This window comes from Bos indicus, chromosome 16 (assembly GCF_029378745.1).
Source record: "Bos indicus isolate NIAB-ARS_2022 breed Sahiwal x Tharparkar chromosome 16, NIAB-ARS_B.indTharparkar_mat_pri_1.0, whole genome shotgun sequence".
In the NCBI taxonomy this organism is placed as follows: Eukaryota; Metazoa; Chordata; class Mammalia; order Artiodactyla; family Bovidae; genus Bos; species Bos indicus.
Genome location: NC_091775.1, coordinates 24,989,501 through 25,012,305, shown reverse-complemented (window position 1 = coordinate 25,012,305; position 22,805 = coordinate 24,989,501). Strand labels below are relative to the sequence as shown.

General features: G+C 37.7%; 1 protein-coding gene across 7 annotated transcripts in view; it reads right to left on the bottom strand.

The window, feature by feature from the left end:
• MARK1 (microtubule affinity regulating kinase 1) overlaps positions 1-22,805 on the bottom strand; it is a 139,728-nt gene that overhangs the window by 51,653 nt on the left and 65,270 nt on the right. For all 7 annotated transcript variants that reach the window (XR_011560749.1, XR_011560748.1, XM_070767973.1 and 4 more), the window contains exons 2-3: positions 8,117-8,320; positions 6,803-6,856 (exon numbers count right to left, since the gene is read on the bottom strand). Coding sequence is in view for 5 of the 7 variants with exons in the window: in XM_070767973.1 (XP_070624074.1) it covers positions 6,803-6,856; positions 8,117-8,320 (258 nt within the window). In the remaining 2 variants the exon portion in view is untranslated. The remainder of the gene's footprint in view (positions 1-6,802; positions 6,857-8,116; positions 8,321-22,805) is intronic.

Sequence of the window (22,805 nt, the reverse complement as noted above, 5' to 3'; positions counted from 1 at the left end):
AAATTACTCTTAAGGCTGAAATGTGAGAAGTGAGCAAGAATTAAGTGAAGTGAAAATCGCTCCGTTGTATCTGACTCTTTGCAATCCCATGGACTGTAGTCCATGGAATTCTCCAGAACAGAATACTGGAGTGGGTAGCCTTTCCCTTCTCCAGGGGATCTTCCCAACCCAGGGATCAAACCCAGGTCTCCAACATTGCAGGCAGATTCTTTACCAACTGAGCTATCAGGGAAGCCCAGAGGGAGTGGTAAAAGCTTAAGAACAGGGTGGGTGAAAAGCTGCAAAGGCCTGATGGCTGAAACAGTATGAATAGCACCAGATGAAAGAAAGGCAGCAGAATCAGAGGAGGAGGGGATGAGAAGAGTGGGGAGAAGCTAGGGAGAGTTGGGGGACCATGAGATGAAAAAAGAAGGTAGGATCTGAACACCATGTTAATGAACTTGATTTCCAAACTACAAAAAATGGAATGCCATCTAAAAGTTTAAACAGAAAGACAATATAATCAGACAGGTTCTGCATCCTTGATGACTTTTTAAAGGGTTTATATATGTGTGAGTGAGTGACTGAGTGTGTGTGTGGGGGGGTAGGGGGTGTTGGGGGGGATGCAAAGTGCAGAAAACCTAGGTGGAAAGCTACTGGGGTAGTCCAAGGAAGAGATAACAGCAACGGTGTCGAGAGGATCGGGATGAGAAAGACATTTAAGAAATAAAATCAGATGTCCATCAGCCAATGAATAGATAAGAAAGCTATGGTACATATACACAATGGAGTATTACTCAGCCATTAAAAAGAATACATTTGAATCAGTTCTAATGAGGTGGATGAAACTGGAGCCTATTATACAGAGTGAAGTAAGCCAGAAGGAAAAACACCAATACAGTATACTAATGCATATATATGGAATTTAGAAAGATGGTAACAATAACCCTGTGTACGAGACAGCAAAAGAGACACTGATGTATAGAACAGTCTTATGGACTCTGTGGGAGAGGGAGAGGGTGGGAAGATTTGGGAGAATGGCATTGAAACATGTAAAATATCATGTATGAAACGAGATGCCAGTCCAGGTTCAATGCACGATACTGGATGCTTGGGGCTAGTGCACTGGGATGACCCAGAGGGATGGTATGGGGAGGGAGGAGGGAGGAGGGAGGAGGGCTCAGGATGGGGAACACATGTATACCTGTGGCGGATTCATTTTGATATTTGGCAAAACTAATACAACTATGTAAAGTTCAAAAATAAAATAAAATAAAAAAAAAAAAGAAATAAAATCAGAACAATTCAAGGACTGAGATGGTGAGGAGGAGGGAGAGGGAGGAGCCAAGGATAGTTCTGAGGCTTCTGGCCTGCACAATTTGGGGACAGTGTCACTCACTGAGACAGGACACTGGAAGAGCAACAGGAGGGCAACATACTGAGCAGGCGGGGGGAGGTCATGAGTTCAGCTTTGGATATAAGTTTGGGTTATCTTTGAGGGATTACAAGCAAATGTAGGAGGGGTTCTGAGTTGAAGAAATAAATCTGTGTTTGCTTATAGGTGACCATTTAAACCAGAGTCACCCTTGAGACAGCCTTGGAAGAGAACACTGAGAGTCCTAGGACCATGCCTTGTGAAACTCCAACACTGAGCGGCAAACAAAAAGGAATATGACTCCATTTAAAGGAAAGAGAAAAGGGGGAGCCAAAAACACAGAGGAAAACATAGGGAAATATAATCTTCATTCAATACATATTTGCTATATTAAGAATTAATTAATTAACACATGTATTGGACTCAATGACATGCAGCTTTAATCATAAGGCAGTTTCCACTTCTAGCTTTACTTTTTTTTCCCCCTTATTTCTATTAAGTTTAAAAAATCCTAAATTATAATAACAGATTGACCAGTGAAAGGAACAAAGGAAATACTGGGAGGTATGTCAGAGACATTCAGATTAATTAGAGTACCCAATCTTACAAAAGCAGTTCTTTACGAAGCTTATGTACTGCTCTCAGACAGATTCTAGGCTATTGATCTAATCACACTAAAAAGTCAGAAGACTAGAAATTTCAATCTGAAGGATAATAGCAAATGGTTCTTAATATACTCTTTGGATATGCTTACTCTGGAAAGTAGTCTTCATATCTGGATGTAACATTTGTACGTTAAACCTGCCTATAATATGTTATTGAACTCTTTGTCCAATAACTGAAGGCTAAAGCAGGGTTTAGAAAAGTCAGAGTTTTGGTCAGTGAACTGCCTGAAATACAGTTTGGTCTTTCCAAAAAGGAGCCGCCCCAGTGGTTCAGCAGTTAAGAATCCGCCTGCAAGGCAGGAGATGTGGGAGACGCGGGTCTGATCCCTGGATCACAAAGATCCCCTGGAGAAGGAAATGGCAACCCACTCCAATATTCTTGCCTAGGAAATTCCAGGGACAGAGAAGCCATCCAGGGGGTCGCCAAAGAGTTAGATACAACTTAGCGATTAAACAAGAGCAACTCTCCAAAAAATCTGGTTATCTTTAACATTTCAACTGTTGATATTTTAGTTAGACATTAACATTATTAGTATCACCTTTTAAAAGAAACTTGTTTAGAAACTAACACAATATTGTAAAGTAATTATCCTTCAATTAAAAATAAATTTAAAAAGAAACTTGTTTGAACACCTGCTCCCTCAAATTCATCATATTTCAGTGTGAAAGATACACTTCCCAATTCTCCACACTGTGGGCTACACAGACATCTCCCAATAGCCAAGATTTTATGATAGTCCCTGTTTCCAGCATTCCTTTAAAATCAAATCAAGGTCAGAGATATGTTACCAACCAAAAATTTCATGGAGAATGAAGCAGTGAGGGACTCGGCATTAGGTGTGATCCTATGTATTCACACAGCAGTATCACTCCTTGTAGGTGTTTGAACTTATATATATAAATTTGGTAATGATTCAAAGACAACTTTTGCAGTCTACAACCAGCTTACAAAACACTAATTCTTCTCTTATGACTTAGGTTTTCATTTATCCACGAAAGAACTGGTCAAGACTTTTCCTTCAAATCATCTACACACATGGAAAGAACTGAACACAAGAAGTACTCAGCACGTAAGTGGTTTTTGCAGCTATGAAGTGACATATGTGAGAGAGCAAGCATATGTGAGAGTAATTGGTTTTCAGCCTATGTTCAACAGGGAGATTTGTTAAGGAGTATTGCCAAGGAGCTTCTGCTTTCTTCTTGATCCAAAATATTTGTCAATAATTATAGGATTGCCTTTAAAAGTTTGGTTTTTGATTTGTTAAAAGAAATGTAATTCTGAATTGCTTCCATGATTCTGTCTTCCTCTCTACTTTTACTGACCAAATTCATCAACATGATACAGATTATTTTGAAGATATTCTGGAAAACTTAACTACCTTACCAGAGAGGTCTCTGGGCTTCATCTGAAAACTCACTGAAGTATAAATGGCTTAGGTTACCATTTGACAACGTTTTTACACAATAGATAACACACTAGCAGTAAATGAATTATTCATTCAATAAGTCTGACTCCTAGATGTTAATTCTCGAAACTTTTTATACTTGCCCTGCTTGTGCAGAATCACTGTCATAAGGATTCCTATTCTATGTAACTGGGATGCAGCACTTCTCATTATTAATGAGTTTTAGTAGTCTTGTTTCTGTTTTCATTGCAGGTTTTACTACTCAGCAGATGACTTCTGAACCACTGTGCTATTTTTGTGATTTTGAAATATAATAAAACACAGTAAAACAATAAAAGATGCAAATTAATAAGTAATATACAGAAGATAAACTGCACCCTGATGATTGTGAGCTGAGACAAACTAACAAAAACTTTGTCAATCTGTTATAAATTAATATGTCCAAGTTTCAAAACTTGGTGGAATTTCAGAGAAAACAACTAATCTTGCATTTCAAGTAAGTGAACTATGAATAAAACTGCTTCATCATTCTGCTTTTTCTCCATCAGTTACAGGCTGCTTAAAAGATCCCCAGGGAATCACTAGTATAGTTCATAGACCCTACTCTAAAAAACCACTAATACGTGAGGTGGGAGTCATACTTCAAAGAGGAACAAGTAAATATAACATCTATGCTAAACAGTCTTAAACTATGAAAACGTATTAAACTGGATTCCATTAATTTAAAATATGTAATACAAATAATACAAGATATTACGTGAGCAATGTTGAAACTAAAGATGCTAACAATTCCAAAGACCAAACTGTTTTTAAGAACTCTATATTTCAGAAGTTTGGAACAGGTCGGGTATCAAATTTAGATTACTTTCATCTATCACTAATGTTGACAAAGGAAAGTAATATTCTCTATTAATATGCTATACAAAAAAGAATAAACAAGAAGGACCAGCTTAAATTCAGATCAAGTTCAGAACAAGACTTAACCAAATACTTTTGGGTTGAGATGAGATTAAAATGAATCCTTACTGCAAATATGTGCTGTCATAATCTGCCTTTTAAGAAGCACACCTAAGGCACAGAAAGCCATTTTGCTATTTTTTTACTATTACTTGACTGTCAGTGCTAAGGGGGAAAAAATGATTACTTTTAATTCCGTGTTTTATATTTTTATTTCTTAGATATGACTGACTGGCATATGAGGTGCTCCTAGCATTCACTGAGTAAGGCCAAATGCTGAATATTCTACAATGCATGAAAACAAAGCAAGCCTTGATCTGTTCTTTCCTAAATCTTTTAACAAAAAGCGAAGCTATGAACATAAATAAAAATTATTCTGAAAACAACAAAATACACATGGTGTACTGGCTACATTTAGTAAATTTCAATCTTTGCTTTTATTTTCACAGATTTAAGAAAACAAAATTGCCATCATTTTTTATATGCCCATTTGGAAAAGCAACCCTTTATCAGCAAGATTAGCAGAATTTAGCACAATCTATAACAGAAATTACATCACCAAGTATATTTTTAATCTGAATAACAGTTCAGCTTCACATCTGCATGTCTGCTGCATGTTTCAACAAGGGTGACTTTGGTTCCACAACTTTCTCTGGGCCCCTCTGGGAAAGACAGAGTGGGGGTCACACTGCCCTGCATCCAACAAGCACAACAGGCCTGGACTAGTTCTACATGTCACTCAAAATCACATAATTTACCAGAGTATCACACAGATTAACCTCGGAAAAGAGAAAAGGCTAGCTGGGCCATGAACAGGGCCTCTGGGCTGTTATGAAGTCTCTGTGTTTTAAAGGGATTCCCAGGAGAGGGGTGGGCAAAAATTTGCCCCACTGTGGCTCTAACACAGGAAGAAACAGCATCTTTGGATAATTTGTCTGCCCAAGGAAGATGCCTTTTTATAACTCATACCACTAAGTCATGATTAGCTGAGAGACAGGTACTGGAAGTTTCTCCCAAAAAACATCCAACAAGGTATATATCATCTCACTCTCACAGAGAAAAAAAAAAAAATCCAGCAAACCTTTCATGTTCATACAGATGAGAAATACCAATACTAAGAAAAGCTATACTGGTTGGCAAATTTAAAAGGAATCTCAGTAAGTAAAAAGACAGATCCAAATCTCTTAAGTAGAAATATATAAAATAAACTGAGTTATCTGGTACTGAGACAAGTGGAAAGTCTTGATTATCACTGACTCAAATTTTTCATTTAATGTTAGAATCACAACAGGTATAGTTATACACACCACACTAAAACTTTCTTATAGAACTCTGTTTTAGAAATCCAGTTATTTACACCACACTTACATATGTGACCATGATCCCATTATATTCTCATAAAAATAATAATGTACTTTATATATAATCACACATATATATCTTATATACTACACAGTGAGCTATATATAAACAACATATACGGCACAAATGCTAAAATATTTGCTTCATTTTCAAAGTACTAAAATGTGTATCTGAGAAAGTTTTCCCAAATAATTAATGAAGCAACACGAACCAGCTTTACTAAATTTACCAGGTCAATTCCCATTCTACTTGCTTTTTTTGGTCCCTATGCTGTTTTATGGAGAAGGAGATGGCACCCCACTCCAGTACTCTTGCCTGGAAAATCCCATGGATGGAGGAGCCTGGTAGGCTGTAGTCCATGGGGTCGCTAAGAGTTGGACACGACTGAGCGACTTCACTTTCACTTTTCACTTTCATGCATTGGAGAAGGAAATGGCTACTCACTCCAGTGTTCTTGCCTGGAGAATCCCAGGGACGGGGGAGCCTGGTGGGCTGCCGTCTATGGGGTCGCACAGAGTCGGACACGACTGAAGCGACTTAGCAGCAGCAGCAGCAGCATGCTGTTTTATATGTTCACCCTTTGAAGAAATGTTCATATCTTCTACTGTAAGTTAGCTTATAGTAACTTCTACTCTAAGTTAGCTTACAGTAACTTCTACAGTAATCTTCTACTGTAGTTTTTGTGGAGGAAGGAAGAGAAGCAACTGAAGCAATAGCAAACCCATCTACTGACAACAGTATCTCATAAGTTGATTAGAATGAAGCAGAATCCTAAGTACTTCAAAATATCTGATACAAAAAGTTTTATCCTACGGTATTAAAAGATAAGTTCCTTTGACACAGTAAATGCATTTGAGGAGTAGATATTTTTCAAACATTTGATAAATACTTAAATACTAACAAATGTATATATTACGTTGATATCAAGTCTTTTCTTCATATACTGATGAAATGTAGAATTGTACCTAATGGGAAATTTAGAATAACTGATTCTACAAGTATCATATATTGATTATAAACCCATATTATAATTACTTACTATTAAAATAATTAAATACCTTTTGTAGACTGGTAGGATTTAGCTGAGTTTTGTCTATTATTTTCACAGCAACCTGAAAAAGAGAATTATTAAATTTTAATTAGAGAATACATACCTTAAAGAATAAAATTTATAAAGAAAACATCTTTTGTTTCATCCTAATTAGATATAGCTATACTGGGGGTTAACATAATTGGATGGTAAAGTTTTGATAACTAGACAGCCTTAGAATATATTCTATTGACCCAAGTCTGTAACCTATTTGATTCTAAGTCAGTGAAATTACACCTTTGTTAAGTTCTTCCAAGGTTCCCCTTTTAAAGTAAAAATCATTTGTACTTTAATATTTGACTCATGATCTTGATAAGTCATAATTATCAGAAGAGAGAGGCTTATAAACTTTTAGTAAGTTAAGTAATATGTGGGGAGAGAGACTGGACACCCAAACTTACAGCAAACTAATGAAACAGGTTTAAACATCCTCTAAATCTTTGTCTAATATAACCTGTGTCCTAATAGCTCCTGGAGTCAAAATAGAGAAGACTAAATTTAACCATAAGTGACAATAATATTATGTATAAAACAAAATGGAAACTTAGCAAAAATGTTTTATGACACATTTTTCATAATGTCCTAATTGGATCCAATCATGTAATGTAGAGTGTTAGATGTTTAACTATTTTGAGTCTTTAATATACAAATTACTAAATATATTATTATTATTAAACATATATTTTACTATGTAAATATACCTACTTTGAAACACACAGGATTTTAGAAACCTGATTCTCTTATTATCTGAGAAAAACATCTATAACACTTGCTCAATATAATCTCTAAATAGATTAAAAATTAGTGGCTAATTTCCTATGCATTTATACCTAATTTACTTCAAGTAGTAGTTTTTAGAATTTATTTTTTATTCAGGTAACAATGGCTTTTAACACTATGTAAGTTTCATGTGTACAACCTCAGATTTCTATTCCTATATACAGTACAGCTTAAGTAGTAATTAATAAGAAGTTATCCTAGCCCTGTTCCTGGGGTTGGGTAGCAAGGGTAATCAGAAATGTTTATGGAAACCATATAATGAAAAGACAGAAGGCTAAGAAAACCTCATGTGCAGCACATCTGATTTATAAGAGATGCTAATACGTAAGGACAATTTTTCTGTGCTAGGTATAACTCTACCTATGTACATTTCATTCACACATACCCCAATGTTTACTATATTACAACTGTTAATTTATTTCCAGAATCAACTATAGGAAAGCTTTTTAGTAAGACTCTGGAGAGGTCCAAGTAAGTATTAAAAGGCATCGTGAAAACTTACCTCTCTACCGGTTAGTACATGCCTTGCCAATTTCACTTTGGCAAAATTTCCCTTCCCTATTGTCTTTTGTAAACGGTAATTTCCAATGTGAGGCTGTTCGTCTGTTGCTGACGTAATGGAGTTTCTACACCGAGGGATGTTCTGTCTGCTACTTGATTTGGTTGGCTGGATATGGGGTTCAGTATATCCATCCACAGATGTATGCTAAGAAAAAGGTTAGAAGATTTCATCATTAATTAAACTATATAATTAAAGGACAGTTCAAATAACACTACAAACAATTTTCATTAATAATTCATAACCTAGAGGGGTAGGATGGGGTAGGAGGTGGGAGGCAGGCTCCAAACAGAGGGGACATATATAAACCTATGGCTGATACATGTTGATGTATGGCAGAAACCAGCACAGTATTGTAATTATTCTTCAATTAAAAATAAAGAGGAAAAAATTAATTCATCTCTAATGAAAACAGATTGCACTACACCATTTCTGGGCATTCTGTTTGCAATTTCTACTTGACTTTAGTTCCCTTTGCCAGGGGGAATATAATCATTTAAAATGAAACGTTCTGCATAGCTTTAGACATATGCTTTTGCTTTTAAAAAGATATAAATGGTGAGATGGCCAGGAGCCCCACAGATGATTACTCTCCTAAGGGTGTTACCCGTGTAGGCTGAGATGCCAATCCAGATCCAGATTGCTTCCTTACAATGACAGAATGTCTTCAGTACCAAGACAACTTCACGAGTACAGCTCTGTTTCTCTAAACCAGTCCAGCTACTTGTCCTGGTCACTCTTTCATTTGCTGGGCACATAACTTTGGCCACCTAACCAACCCGTTTCCCACGACAGGTACGCCTTTAATCAACTCCCTCTCAGCCCCTCACCCAGTTTCCCATGCCCAAGAAGGAGCCATCGACAGCCCTGCTGGATCCATGCCTTTACATCCACTGCCTTCTTCCTCCTTGCCGTTCTCAAGGCAGAGACATCACTTTGTCTCAGCGTCTCACGCTGGCTCACAATCACAGTAATTGACAGTGTTACCCTGGGGCTCAGCACCTCAAGTCCCAGGTAAGGCTGCCTAAGGAACCCTGTTACCCCAGCTCTGAGTGTCCCTGCTCTTGGCTAGTTTTGTCTGCTTTCCGAAGTAAATGAAATTTGTAGCATTTTCTGTAAAAATGTAGAATTATCCATGACAAACATAACATCATTATCTGACATCTTAAAAATAGCTGAAGATGAGTACAACAAATTAACAAAAGAAGTGGGCAGCTTTATTTGCAAAGTAATTCAGACATATATGTTGTCCAAACTATACCACCAAAAGCATGTCTAAAAAATTATGATCAGAAATTTCTTAAAGGCAACTTTGAAGATGACTCCATTTACTAATTTCATCCAAAGCAGGACTCAAGATCATTTTTCTATTTGTTTTTACTTTTGATATTTTTTAAAAACTTGGCTCAGGAGTAAAGGATTTTCTGTGTCTCACACACACTTGCAGCCATTTTGAGTTAAGAGTCACGCTGGGGTATTTTCACAGCAAACTGTACTTCCATGTGATTCAATCCACTGCACTGTCATACACTCACTTCTTTGTGTCTGCCACCTTACCATGAGCAACTTGAGGACAGGCATGTTTTCTTCCCACTTTTATACACTTACCACACTGCAGAGTGCCAGAATATAGGAAAAGTTCAATGAACCAATAGTTCTCAAAGTGCTGTCCTTGGGCTAGCAACATCAGCATCATCTGGGAAAATGCTAGAAATGCAAATTCTCTGACCCTGTTCCAGACCTACTGAACAGAAAACTCTGGGGGTGGAACCCAGTAAGGAGTATTTTAGCCAGTCCTCCAGGTGATTCTGATGCAGGCAAATTTGAAAACTACTGCAATAAATAATTTAAGTAGGCAGTAATCACAAAGTCACTGGTTCTTAGCGACTTTTCTATTATCTGAGCATAAACAAGAGATTTTAATTAAAATCATTTTCTCAGTCAACAGATCACTATAGTAATTCCTACTATTCCTAAATAGTACTTCTGAACCTGAACTTGTCCAGCAGGGACTATGGACTTCTTTATCATTCAAAATTGAGTTTTATCTCCTCCTCAACAAAGTGCTCTGTCTTTCACAAAGCAGAACTGATTACCCCTCTTTTTTGTTGCTATCTTTATATCCAGGAAAAATTTCTATTATTGGACTATCACACCATCTTCTTAAGTATTGGTCTATGGTCAATGTTCATTGTTAGACCTAATCTCCCTAAACTCCAGAAATTAATATGGATTGCTAGTTAGTGTGTGCTCAGTCGTGTCCAACTCTTTGCGACCCTATGGATTGCACCATGCCAGAATTCTCTGTCCATCACCAACGCCTGGAGCTTACTCAAACTCATGTCCATCGAGTCAGTGATGCCATCCAACAGTCCCATCCTCTGTCATCCCCTCCTCCTACCGCCTTCAATCTTTTCCAGCATCAGGGTCTTTTCAAATCAAATCAGTTCTTCACATCAGGTGGCCAAAGGATTAGAGTTTCAGCTTTAGCATCAGTCCTTCCAATGAATATTCAGGACTGATTTCCTTTAGGATTGACTGGTTGGATCTCTTTGCAGGCCAAAGGACTCTCAAGAGTCTTCTTCAACACCACAGTTCAAAAGCATCAAATCTTCGGCACTCAGCTTTCTTTACAGTCCAACTCTCACATCCATATATGACTACTGGAAAAACCAAAGCTTTGACTAGATACCCTTGGTTGGCAAAGTAATGTCTCTGCTTTTGAATATGCTGTCTAGGTTGGTCATAACTTTTCTTCCCAGGAGCAAGCGTCTTTGAATTTCATGGCTGCAGTCACCATCTGCAGTGATTTTGGAGCCCTCAAAACAAGTCCGACACTGTTTCCACTGTTTCCCCATCTATTTGCTATGAAGTGATGGAACTAGATGCCATGATCTTCATTTTCTGAATGTTGAGTTTTAAGCCAATTTTTTCACTCTCCTCTTTCAATTTCATCAAGAGGCTCTTTAGTTCTTCTTCACTTTCTGCCACAAGGGTGGTGTCATCGGCATATCTGAGGTTATTGATATTTATCCCAGCAATCTTGATTCCAGCTTGTGCTTCATCCAGTCCAGCATTTCTTTTGAGGTACTCTGGATATAAGTTAAATAAGCAGAGTGACAATATACAGCCTCGACGTACTCCTTTTCCTATCTGGAACCAGTCTGCTGTTCCATGTCCAGTTCTAACTGCTGCTTCTTAACTTGCATACAGATTTCTCAGCAGGCAGGTCAGGTGGTCTGGTATGCCCATCTCTTTCAGAATTCTCCACAGTTTGTTGTGATCCACACAGTCAAAGGCTTTGGCATAGTCAATAAAGCAGAAATAGACGTTTTTCTGGAACTCTCTTGCTTTTTTGATGATCCACTGGATGTTGGCCATTTGATCTCTGGTTCCTCTGCTTTTTCTAAAACCAGCTTGAACATCTGGAGGTTGGTGGTACTACTGAAGCCTGGCTTGGAGAATTTTGGGCATTACTTTGCTGGCATGTGAGATGAGTGCAATTGTGTGGCAGTTTGAGCATTCTTTGGCATTGCCTTTCTTTGGGAGTGGAATAAAAACTGATTATTTTTCAGTCTTGTGGCACTTCTGAGTTTTCCAAATTTGCTGACATATTGAGTGCAGCACTTTCACAGCATCATCTTTGAGGATTTGAAACAGCTCAACTGGAATTCTATCACCTCTAGTAGCTCTGTAGTGATGCTTCCTAAGGCCCACTTGACTTCTCATTCCAGGATGTCTGGCTTCTAGGTGAGTGATCACATCATCGTGGTTATCTGGGTCATGAAGATCTTTTTTGTACAGTTCTTCTGTGTATTCTTGTCACCTCTTCTTAGTATCTTCTGCTTCTGTTAGGTCCATCCCATTTCTGTTTTATTGAGCCCATCTTTGCATGAAATGTTCCCTTGGTATCTCTCATTTTCTTGAGGAGATCTCTAGTCTTTCCCATTTTGTTGTTTTCCCCTATTTCTTTGCACTGATTGCTGAGGAAGGCTTTCTTATCTCTCCTTGCTATTCTTTGGAATTTGGCATTCAAATAGGTAAATTCTTCCTTTTCTCCTTTGCCTTTTGCTTCTCTTCTATTCACAGCTAATTTGTAAGGCCTCCTCAGACAACTATTTTGCCTTTTTGCTTTTCTTTTTCTTGGGGATGATCTTGATTACTGCCTCCTGTACAATGTCACGAACCTCTGTCCATAATTCTTCGGGCAGTCTATCAGATCTAATCCCTTGAATCCATTCGTCACTTCCATTGTATAATTATAAGGGGTTAGATTTAGGTCATACTTGAATGGTCTAGTGGTTTTCCCTACTTTCTTCTAAGTCTGAATTTGGCAATGCACTCTCAAAAATGACAGATCTCTGTTCATTTCCAAGGCAAACCATTCAATATCCAGTAATCCAAGTCTATGTCCCAACCTGTAATGCTGAAGAAGTTGAAGTTGAACAGTTCTATGAAGACCTACAAGATCTAGAACTACTATCCAAAAAAATGTCCTTTTCATTATAGGGGACTGGAATACAAAAGTAAGAAGTCAAGAAACACCTGGAGTAACAAGCAAATTTGGCCTTGGAGTACAGAATGAAGCAGGGCAAAGGCTAATATAGTTTTGCCAAGAGAACATGCTGGTCACAGCAAACACCCTCTTTCAACAACATAAGAGAAGACTCTACAGATGGACATCACCAAATGGTCAATACCAAATATGGTGTTAGGCACAAAAAAAGACAAAACAAATACAAATCAGCCAAGTAAAGAAACTTATGTTCCCTGTGCTCCTGACACCTATACTTGGGATGACTTAAGAGGAATGATGTCTTGCTGTCCAGATATCTTAACAGCAGAATGAGTTAAGATATTTGAGTTATATCTCAATGCTGGTTGCAGAGCATATTCTGACTATAAACCAAACTGGTAGACTGAATTATTAGCTCCAAATTTTGACATCCTTTGCCATGTAACTTTCCAATGTCCTCCTACTGAGGGCAGAATATAGTTTTACACTCTTTGGGCATCCAGTCATATGATTTGCTTTGGCCAATAAAATGAGTTCAAAATGGTGGTATAAGCCAGTCCCATATTAGTCATCAAGAGGCTCTGCTGTGTTTCAACTTGCTCTCTCACATTTCTGCCATCCCCATGAGAAGGGCGTGTCCAGGTTGAACCAGAAGGAAGACGAGAAACACACTGAGCAGAGCCACTCCCAGCTGAGGTCAGATTAACTCAACAGATCCCCAGATAACCCCGTGACTCATAAGAAACAACATATGCTTGTGAGTTTGAACCACTGGGTGTTGGGATGACTTGTTACCGAGCAATACAATAGCTGATACATAAGAGCTACTTTCTAATTAAGAGGTCATAAAGGAAAAATGAATAATTAGGAGATTCTTATCAGACATGTTCAACTTTTAGCTAAGCTACCAACAAAAGAGAGGGCAGTATAATCAGTTCCCTAAGGAGAAACTCTCGATCAGGTAACTTATCAATATTTAGGGGCAGCATTCTTGACTGTTCTGTATATCCTCAACAAGAATGGTGAGACACAGAGGTCAGCAAAGTTTTCTATAAAAAGCTAGACAATAAATATTTCAGGTTTTGCAGACTCCACTGTCCCTGTTGGGTATTCATTTTTAAAGAAAATTTCTTAGCGCAGGGCCATACAAAAACATATCCAAAAGCTGCATTTGGCCTATAGGATGCAGTTGGCCAACCGCTACTGTAAAACGTCATGGTTTGAAAAGCAGGACTAAATTGCTTCTGGCCAATGCTACCAACAGAGAAGGAGGTTCTAGGAAAATATAGGTATGGCAGTGTCTGTACTTAGAGAGGAGAGGAGGGGAGAGAGGGCTCTTACAAAAATACTATTCTTTCTTATCCCACTCCTAGAATTGGAAAAGGTAATATATTCTCCAAAATCCTTTTTAAAAATGAGATCTCCTAACTTTCAACATTAAGCATGACCCTTTTTAGGAGCCATCCAACTTTCTCAGAATGCATTTAGAGGAGTCTTAAATTAGAAATTATAATGGAATATAAAGCACATTTTTTATATTATGATGCTAATTATAAAACACCCACCTAAACAAATATTCCTTCCCTCAAACCCCCATTTTTCCTTAGGAGTGCCATAGCACCACTCAGCAGCAGAATCTTTCCTTAAAGGAACTTTCTGAAGAGTAATTTGAGATAACTGATCTCACTCCATGCTGATCAATATATTAACTCTCAAACAGGAAGCCTAGAAAAAAATGTTTATCCAGCATGGGCTGAAGTCATGCTGTGCTGTGTGTGCTTAGTCACTCAACTGTGTCCAACTCTGATCCCATGGACTGTAGCCTGCCAGGATCCTCTGTCCACTGGGATTCTTCAGGCAAGAATACTGGAGTGGGCTGCCATGCCCTCGTCGGGCTGAAGTCATAGTTCAGTTTAATTAAGAACTGTCTCAGCTGTACAAGATATTATGCAAGCTCAATAATATAATGGCTATAAATTCTAGTCCCTCATCTTTAGCTGAAAATACAAATTCAGATTTTATTTATTTCTTTCTTCAAGTTGTCCACTCAATCCAGTAGACACTGAATTCCTTCATTTTTCTGCAGCAGTGGCAACGTGAACCTAAATCTGGGCTTGAGATGTACTGTATTCAAAGTAATTACAGGTAGCGATTTCATTAGCTCTTCAAGAAACTAATCCCATGGATTATCAGACTTAGAATTCCTGAATAATAATAGAATTTTCCCTGCTTTCAATACCAACTGAAATGAAATTTTTCTACTCACTAGCTATGCATCCTTGGGCAAGCTGTTTAATCTTTATGTGCATGTTTCCTCCTCTATTAAAGGAACTAATAATAAAGCCTGCTGCTGCTGCTAAGTCACTTCAGTCACGTCTGACTCTGTGCGATCCCAGAGACGGCAGCCCACCAGGCTCCCCCGTCTCTGGGATTCTCCAGGCAAGAACACTGGAGTGGGTTGCCATTTCCTTCTCCAATGCATGAAAGTGAAAAGTGAAAGTGAAGTCGCTCATGTCGTGTCTGACTCCCAGCGACCCCATGGACTGCAACCTACCAGGCTCCTCCGTCCATGGGATTTTCCTACCTCATAGCTATTCTGAGCATTACATAAAATAATTTCTGTAAAGGTGCTCAGAATAGCACATAGTAAGAACCATACAAGTGCTTGTTGATTCAGTTCAGTTCAGTCGTTCAGTCGTGTCCAACTCTTTGCGACCCCATGAACCACAGCACAACAGGCCTCCCTATCCATCACCAACTCCTGGAGTCCACCCAAACCCATGTCCATCGAGTCAATGATGCCATCCAACCATCTCATCCTCTGTTATCCCCTTCTCCTCCTGCCCTCAATCTTCCCCAGCATCAGGGTCCTTTCCAACGAGTCAGCTCTTCACATCAGATGGCCAAAGTATTGAAGTTTCAGCTTCAACATCAGTCCTTCCAATGAACACCCAGGACTGATCTCCTTTAGGATGGACTGGTTGGATCTCCTTGCAGTCCAAGGGACTCTCAAGAGTCTTCTCCAACACCACACTTCAAAAGCATCCATTCTTCAGTGCTCAGCTTTCTTTATAGTCCAACTCTCACATCCATACATGACTACTGGAAAAACCACAGCCTTGACTAGACGGACCTTTGTTGGCAAAGTAATGTCTCTGCTTTTTAATATGCTGTCTAGGTTGGTCATAACCAAAGAAACAAAAAAAACCCATCTCCTAGGCCAGAAAACCAATCCCAAATTTCTGCCATTTCCCTGAGTGTTTGTTGCCTGCAGTGACTTCTGGTTGCAGGCAGTCAGGTTGCCTGTAACCTGACTGTGTAGAAACTGTACTAGTTTCGGTACAGTCAGGTTTCTTGTCTCTTAAGCAACAGAAACCAACTTAGGCTAAGTTTTAAAAAAAAAAAAAAAAAAAGGAATTTTTCTTAAGTCTATTGGTAGCCTGAAAAAAAATTCTGAAGGATAAAACTTGTGTTCAAGTGGAAGAAGACAAGACTATGCAAATAGCCAAAATAAAATAACTATACTTGGTAATATGGGGTAAAAAGGAAATAAAATGAGGAGATGTGACAAGAGTGTCTAGGGAGGGAGTTGGGGTGAATGCTACTAATGGACTAGATGTAATAAATGATGTTTGAGCTGGACCCAACACATGGCAATGAGCTAGAGAAACAGGAGAAGAGTATTTCAGGCAGTGAAATGAATAAACAGAAAAACCCCAAGGTGAGAGTACACTTTGTAACGTCAAAGAAGAAAGGTACCTAAGAAAATGGTATATTAAATGGAGGATCTTTTTCAAAGGCCTACATGTTGAAAATTCAGTTGTCCAACTGAATACTACTGGAATTCAAACTGTTAAAGTTACGGATATAGAGCCCCTGCACACTGAATCATACCAGTGTCAGGTTTAGAGGGCAAAAGATGGTGTAGCTTGGCTAACCTATTAGGTAATGAATGAATACATGAATGAATCAATTGACAAATACATGATAAAGAAAGAATATTCCTGAGAAGTTATATATCATATATTAGACTTGAAGCTGGGGATGTCACAACTCACTTCCCAGGACTCTAGAACATGCCACTTTGCACACCATAACTACTCTTTAGTCAGTTGATATTAGCAGCAATACAGGCCACAACAATTTAGAAACAATAACCAAATTTCTATTTCTCAAAGTCATTTTTAAAAAAAAGTAGGGAAGTTATGGTTCTAATAATGGATAAATAGTTGTATCTGATTAATCTACCAGTAAATAAGAATACACTCTCCAGGCAAAATATTAAAAACAACTGTTTGGTGGCCCTGAAGAGCTACAGAAAGAAGCCAAAAACTGGAAGGAGACTGATCTTTGAAAAAAGGGAACCACATAGGGTGAAATTTTTAGTTTTCACCTGGGGGGCAAACTCTGATCCACCAAGCTCCCAGTGACTGAAATTCAAGCAGAGCAACAGTCTTACTGGCTTAAGGAGTCAGAGGATGGAGCTGATGGCTAAAAAAAAGAATTGATCTAAGAGTGAAAAAGGAAACTCTGATGAAAATAAAGCTATGGAGAATAAAACTCTGAAGTCCTCACACAAACTACAGGTCCCTTGCTGAGCCCTAAACCAAACGTGAGCAAGAGAAACTCCAAAAAACATGTCAGAAGGAGACAGATAGAAGGTTAGGGAAACTATAGATTTGCCTATTGAGCGCTACTGGAAAGGCTGAATTTGAAGACTGAGTTAAGCCAAATTAACTTCCTGTCAAATCAACACTTTTCAGAGGAAGATAAATAAATCCAGAGACTCTGTTTAGCACTATCAACAATATCCTATATACAATCAAAATTTACTAAGTACATGATGGAACAGAAAAATGAGACTGTCAAGAGAAAGAGCAGTCAACAGAAATAGACACCAAGATGTTCTAGAAGTTGGACTCAACAGGCAAGAACTTTAAAGCAGTTATGATAACTGTTTCTAAAAGTAAAGGATAATATGATTAGAAGAAACAAACATGGGAAATATCAGAAGAGAAATGGAAACTATAGTTAAAAAGAAGTAAATGGAAATTCTAGAACTGAATTGTATAATACTTTTTAAAAACTCAATTCACTGGGCAGGTGTATAGCAGACTGCAAAAGAGAAAGGGGTCAACAAACTTGAAGACAGATGAATAAAAATTAGACAATCTGAAGAACTGAGAATATCAATTAGTCAATCTAAAGAACTAGGGAGATTAAACAAAAATGCAGAGAGCCCCATGATCTGTGGGTCAATAACACACACTAACTCATGTGTAAATGGGGTACTAGAGAAGGAATAAGAAGGAAAGAAGGGAGAAAAAATTACTACATGCAATAATGGTCATATAATTCCCCCAAACTATGAACGCCAAGCCAGATAAGTTTGAAGAAAAACAAAAGGAGGTACATCACAAAGTCTAACTACTAAAAAATTATGCATAGATGGGTGAAGTGGGGTGGGGAACCTTAAGAGGAGTTAGGGGAAAACAACACAATACATACAAAGGAGTGACAGCGCAAATGGTAGCTCACTTCTTGGAGAAGGCAATGGCACCCCACTCCAGTACTCTTGCCTGGAACATCCCATGGACAGAGGAGCCTGCTGGGCTGCAGTCCATGGCGTTGCTAAGAGTTGGACACGACTGAGCGACTTCATTTTCACTTTTCACCTTCATGCATTGGAGAAGGAAATGGCAACCCACTTCAATGTTCTTGCCTGGAGAATCCCAGGGACGGGGGAGCCTGGTGGACTGCCGTCTATGGGGTCGCACAGAGTCGGACACGACTGAAGCGACTTAGCAGCAGCAGCTCACTTCTTATCAGAAACAATGGCCGTCAGGTGACAATGAAAGATTTTTGATGTACTGCAGAAAAAAATAAACGCAACCCAAAATCCTTTACACGATGAAAATATTCTTTTAAAAAAGACAACTACTGTAAATCAATAATACCTGAATAAAAATTGTAATAAAAAATGAAGACAAAATAAAGATGAACGAGAACTGAAAGAATCTGCTGCCAGAAGACATATGCTATATGAAATGCTAAGGATAATTTTTCCAGCTAAAAGAAAGTGAACATAGATAGTAATCTAAACCTACAGAAAGGAAAAAAGAGCTCTTGAAATGATAAATATGTGAGAAATATAAATAATACATATTTTTTCATCTTTCTTTAAAAGAAATATGACTATATAAAGCAAAAAAGGTAACACCATATTGTGGAGTTTATAAGAAGTAATGTATGTGAAAAAAAAAAAGCACAAAGATCAGGGAAATTAAAAGATTCTTTTAAGAGTCTTAATTTTATCTGAACTGTTGCAATATCACCCTATGTGGACTGCAGTAATATATGGGTGCATTCTGTAATCTCTAGAACAACCAATGGGGAGAAAAGGCATTGAAAAAGATACAGAAGAATAGGTAAATCAACAGAGGAATCAGAATGAAATACTAGGGCTTCCCTGGTGGCTCAGTGGTAAAGAATCCACCTGCCAATACACAAGACAGAGGTTCGATCCCTGGTCCACAAAGATCCCACATGCCGCAAAGCCCATGCATCACAACTATTGAGCCTGTGCTCCAGAGTCAGGGAACCACAACTACTGAAGCCCATGAGCTCTAGAGCCTGTGCTTGGCAACAAGAGCAGCCACTGCAACGAGAAGCCCACACTGCAAGGAAGAGGAGTCCCTACTCACCGCAACTAGAGAAAAGCCTGCTCAGCAATAAAATAAATAAATAAAATTATTTTTTAAATGGAATACTAAAACTTAACTGATTGATTCAAAAGCAGAGAAGAACAAAAGAAGAGAGGAACACCACCAAAGACAACAACAAAAGAAAAAAATTAAAGACTTACCAAACATTAATAATTATATTTAACGTAAACAAGAATTTCAATTCAAAGACAGGATTAAATGAGCTTTTAAATTAAAAGATGTACTTTAATTATGAATATACAAATAGGTTGAAACTAAAACTATGAGAAAAGAAATAAAATGCAAACAGTAATAAGCAAAAGAGAGCTAAAGAAGCTATAAAAATGTCAGACAAAGACTTCAAAACAAGCAGTACTAACAAAATAAAGACACACAGTTGATAATGATAAAAGGATCAACTCTAAGGAAGACATAACTATCCTAAATATGTATGTGCCTAAAAACTGAGTTTCAGTGAACAGAAACTAATAGCAAAGGGCAAAAATACACAAACCCACAACTATGACTGGAGATTTTAACAACACTCTCTCAACAGTTTAAAGAACTTCACTCAAAACCGAGTATGAGTAAGGAAGATTTGAACACACTATTAATTTGAGGTAGATTACAGATTTCTTAAACCACATGAATCACAGTCTCCAAGGCAAGAACCCTACTCCAGATTTTTTAAGCTTTAAGTATCAAATTACCTTCCTGGAAAACTGCATATAGACATTAACAACTGTGGCTTGTCAAAGAACGACTTAAAGAACAGCTACATGTCATACAAAAGCATGACTGAAAATATCATTAATAATGACGATGCCTATTTCACAAGGATCAGGCAATAAATGAGTTTAATTGTCAGAAAAATTCTCTCAAATGGTACGCTTCCTTTATTGTATTATCACATAATGACGCCTCCCTCCTTCCACAATTTTAGTGTTTCAAGATGAAATTTCTTTTTTAAATAGCACAATGGTGAGTTGCTTCAGTGAAAGCAGTAGTCTTAAGTGTCAAAAAACTTACACATCAGAAAAAGAATACTTATTAAAAATGGAAGGCTGTGCATTCTCTTCCTATAGCACGTGAGAGACATACCTCAGAGACACTATGGGTTCGGTCCCAGCCAAGTACAATAAAGTACTGCAATGAAGCAAGCCAGCATCCTCCAAACTCTATCTTTTTGCTGGTGAAGGGTTTAAAAGAGTTCAAGAATTAATAAAATGTGAAACAGAGACAGGACATAAGCAAATGCTACTGGAAAAATGACGCCATTGGTCTTGCTTGATTCAAGAGTTGCCACAAACCTTCTATGTGTTAAAAAACACATTATCTGTGAAGCAAAATAAAGCAAAGTACAATGAGAGAGATATGCCTGTACATTCTTCTAGACAACAATTACTTTACGACACAATAGCCTTTTCTTTGGAAACTATCTCCTTTTAAACTGTGATCTTCAAAGTCACCAAGCACGGTTTCTTTTACATTTATCATTCAAATAGTGGGTGTTGCATGAATAGACCCACTAAACATGTTACAGTTTAAATATCTCACCTAAAATATAAATTTAAAAACTCAACTTTATCTTATACATTAAAGATGTACATCTCTTTTATACATTGCATTATTGCAATGAGATGACAGATCTGACAAAACAGTCATGTATCAATTTTTAGAAAGATAAACCACAAAAATGAAAACCAACAAAGATAACCAAATAGTTATTAAATTATCACCAAAACTTTCCAGTAGCTACCAAGCTATGCAATGCATGAACCCAGGGGGCAAAAGCTGCACAGCGTAGTGATCCTGCCTGTCTGTAACAAGTAACTGTATAATTTTACAAACTTTCTTACTGTAAGAGACCTCTGATCTTTTTTTAGGAACCGGAAGTTGGTTTGACTTTTAAATACCTCAAATGTACAGTGCTGATGAAGAAAGGCGGCCAATACAGTCACAGGCACGCCTTGTTTCCCTGTGCTCTGTTTACTGTGCTTCATGGATCCTGTGCTTTTTTAAAAAATTGAAGCTTTGTGGTAACTTTGCATTGAGTAAGTCTACTGACACCATTTTTTCCCTCCCAGTATGTCTCTGTGTCACACTTTGGTAATTCTAGCAATATGTCAAACTTCATCATTATTATTATATTGACTGTACTGATCTGTGACAGTGATCTTTGATGTTATTACCACAAGAAAATTACGAACTCGCTGAAAGCTGAAAGTTAGTATATCTTAGTAATGAAATATTTTTTAAATAAGGTATGCACAATTTTTAAAGACATAATGCCATTGCACACTTAAAAGACTACAGTGTAGTATAAACATAACTTTATATGCACTGGGAAACCAAAATATTCATGTGCTTGCTTAACTGCAGTGGCCTGGAACCAAACCTTCAATATCTCTGAGGTCTGCCTGTACTATATAGAGGTCCAAGAAACCTAAAGAAAATCTTCACCACTATTCAACAACATATTAAAGAACTATCATTACAGTCATTTAGGTATATGACCTAAAAAGGCAAACTTAATTCTATATAAGAAAAACATTACAACTTACCACTTCAATTTGAAAAATAGAGTAACTCTGAGTGATAATCCATAAAAACACAAACAAGAGCTCATGAAAAACTCAACATTAGAGTAGTGCTAGATAGACCAGTAGTGCTTTTGAAGAAGAAAAACAAAGCGGAAAGATTTACTTGTATCATTTTTCCACTGTTGACCTGAATATAAACCTAGAAAATGCAAGTAAATAATAAAATACCTTCTGGAAGTACTACTTGAGTTCAAAAAAGTTACAAGAGAGAAAGCATCCTTAACAATCAATTAGATTCTGAGTCTTTTGGTGAACTCTGAACTCATCCTTTTATATTCAGCTTATGCATTTCCTCCCAGGAAAAGCCATACACCATATCAGAACTTCTATTCCACACCCCTCTACTTAGCTGAGTTCTGTGCCCATTTTGGTCTTTCTACAGTTATTTCTAGCAGTGCATTGCCCTAAATTTTAAAGTCAATTTTCACTAAAATGATACATGATGCTTCACCAGTAGCTCAGCTGGTAAAGAATCCAACTGCCAATGCAGGAGATGTAAGAGATATGGGTTCAATATATGGGTCGGGAAGATTCCCCTGGAGAAGGAAATGGCAACCTGGTCCAGTATTCCTGCCTAGAAAATTTCACAGACAGAGAAGCCTGGAGGGCTACAGTCCATGAGTTGCAGAGTTGGGCGCAAGTGAGCATGTAAGCAAAATGATACATGCATATGGTCAAAAATGTCAACTAACTCTAACAGGTTATGAACAAAAAGTATCAGTCCCCTAAATCTGACACTGGTATGATACACTTTCTAAATTATTATGGCTAATTTTCTTTGATTTCTATAAATCATAACTCACTTGGAT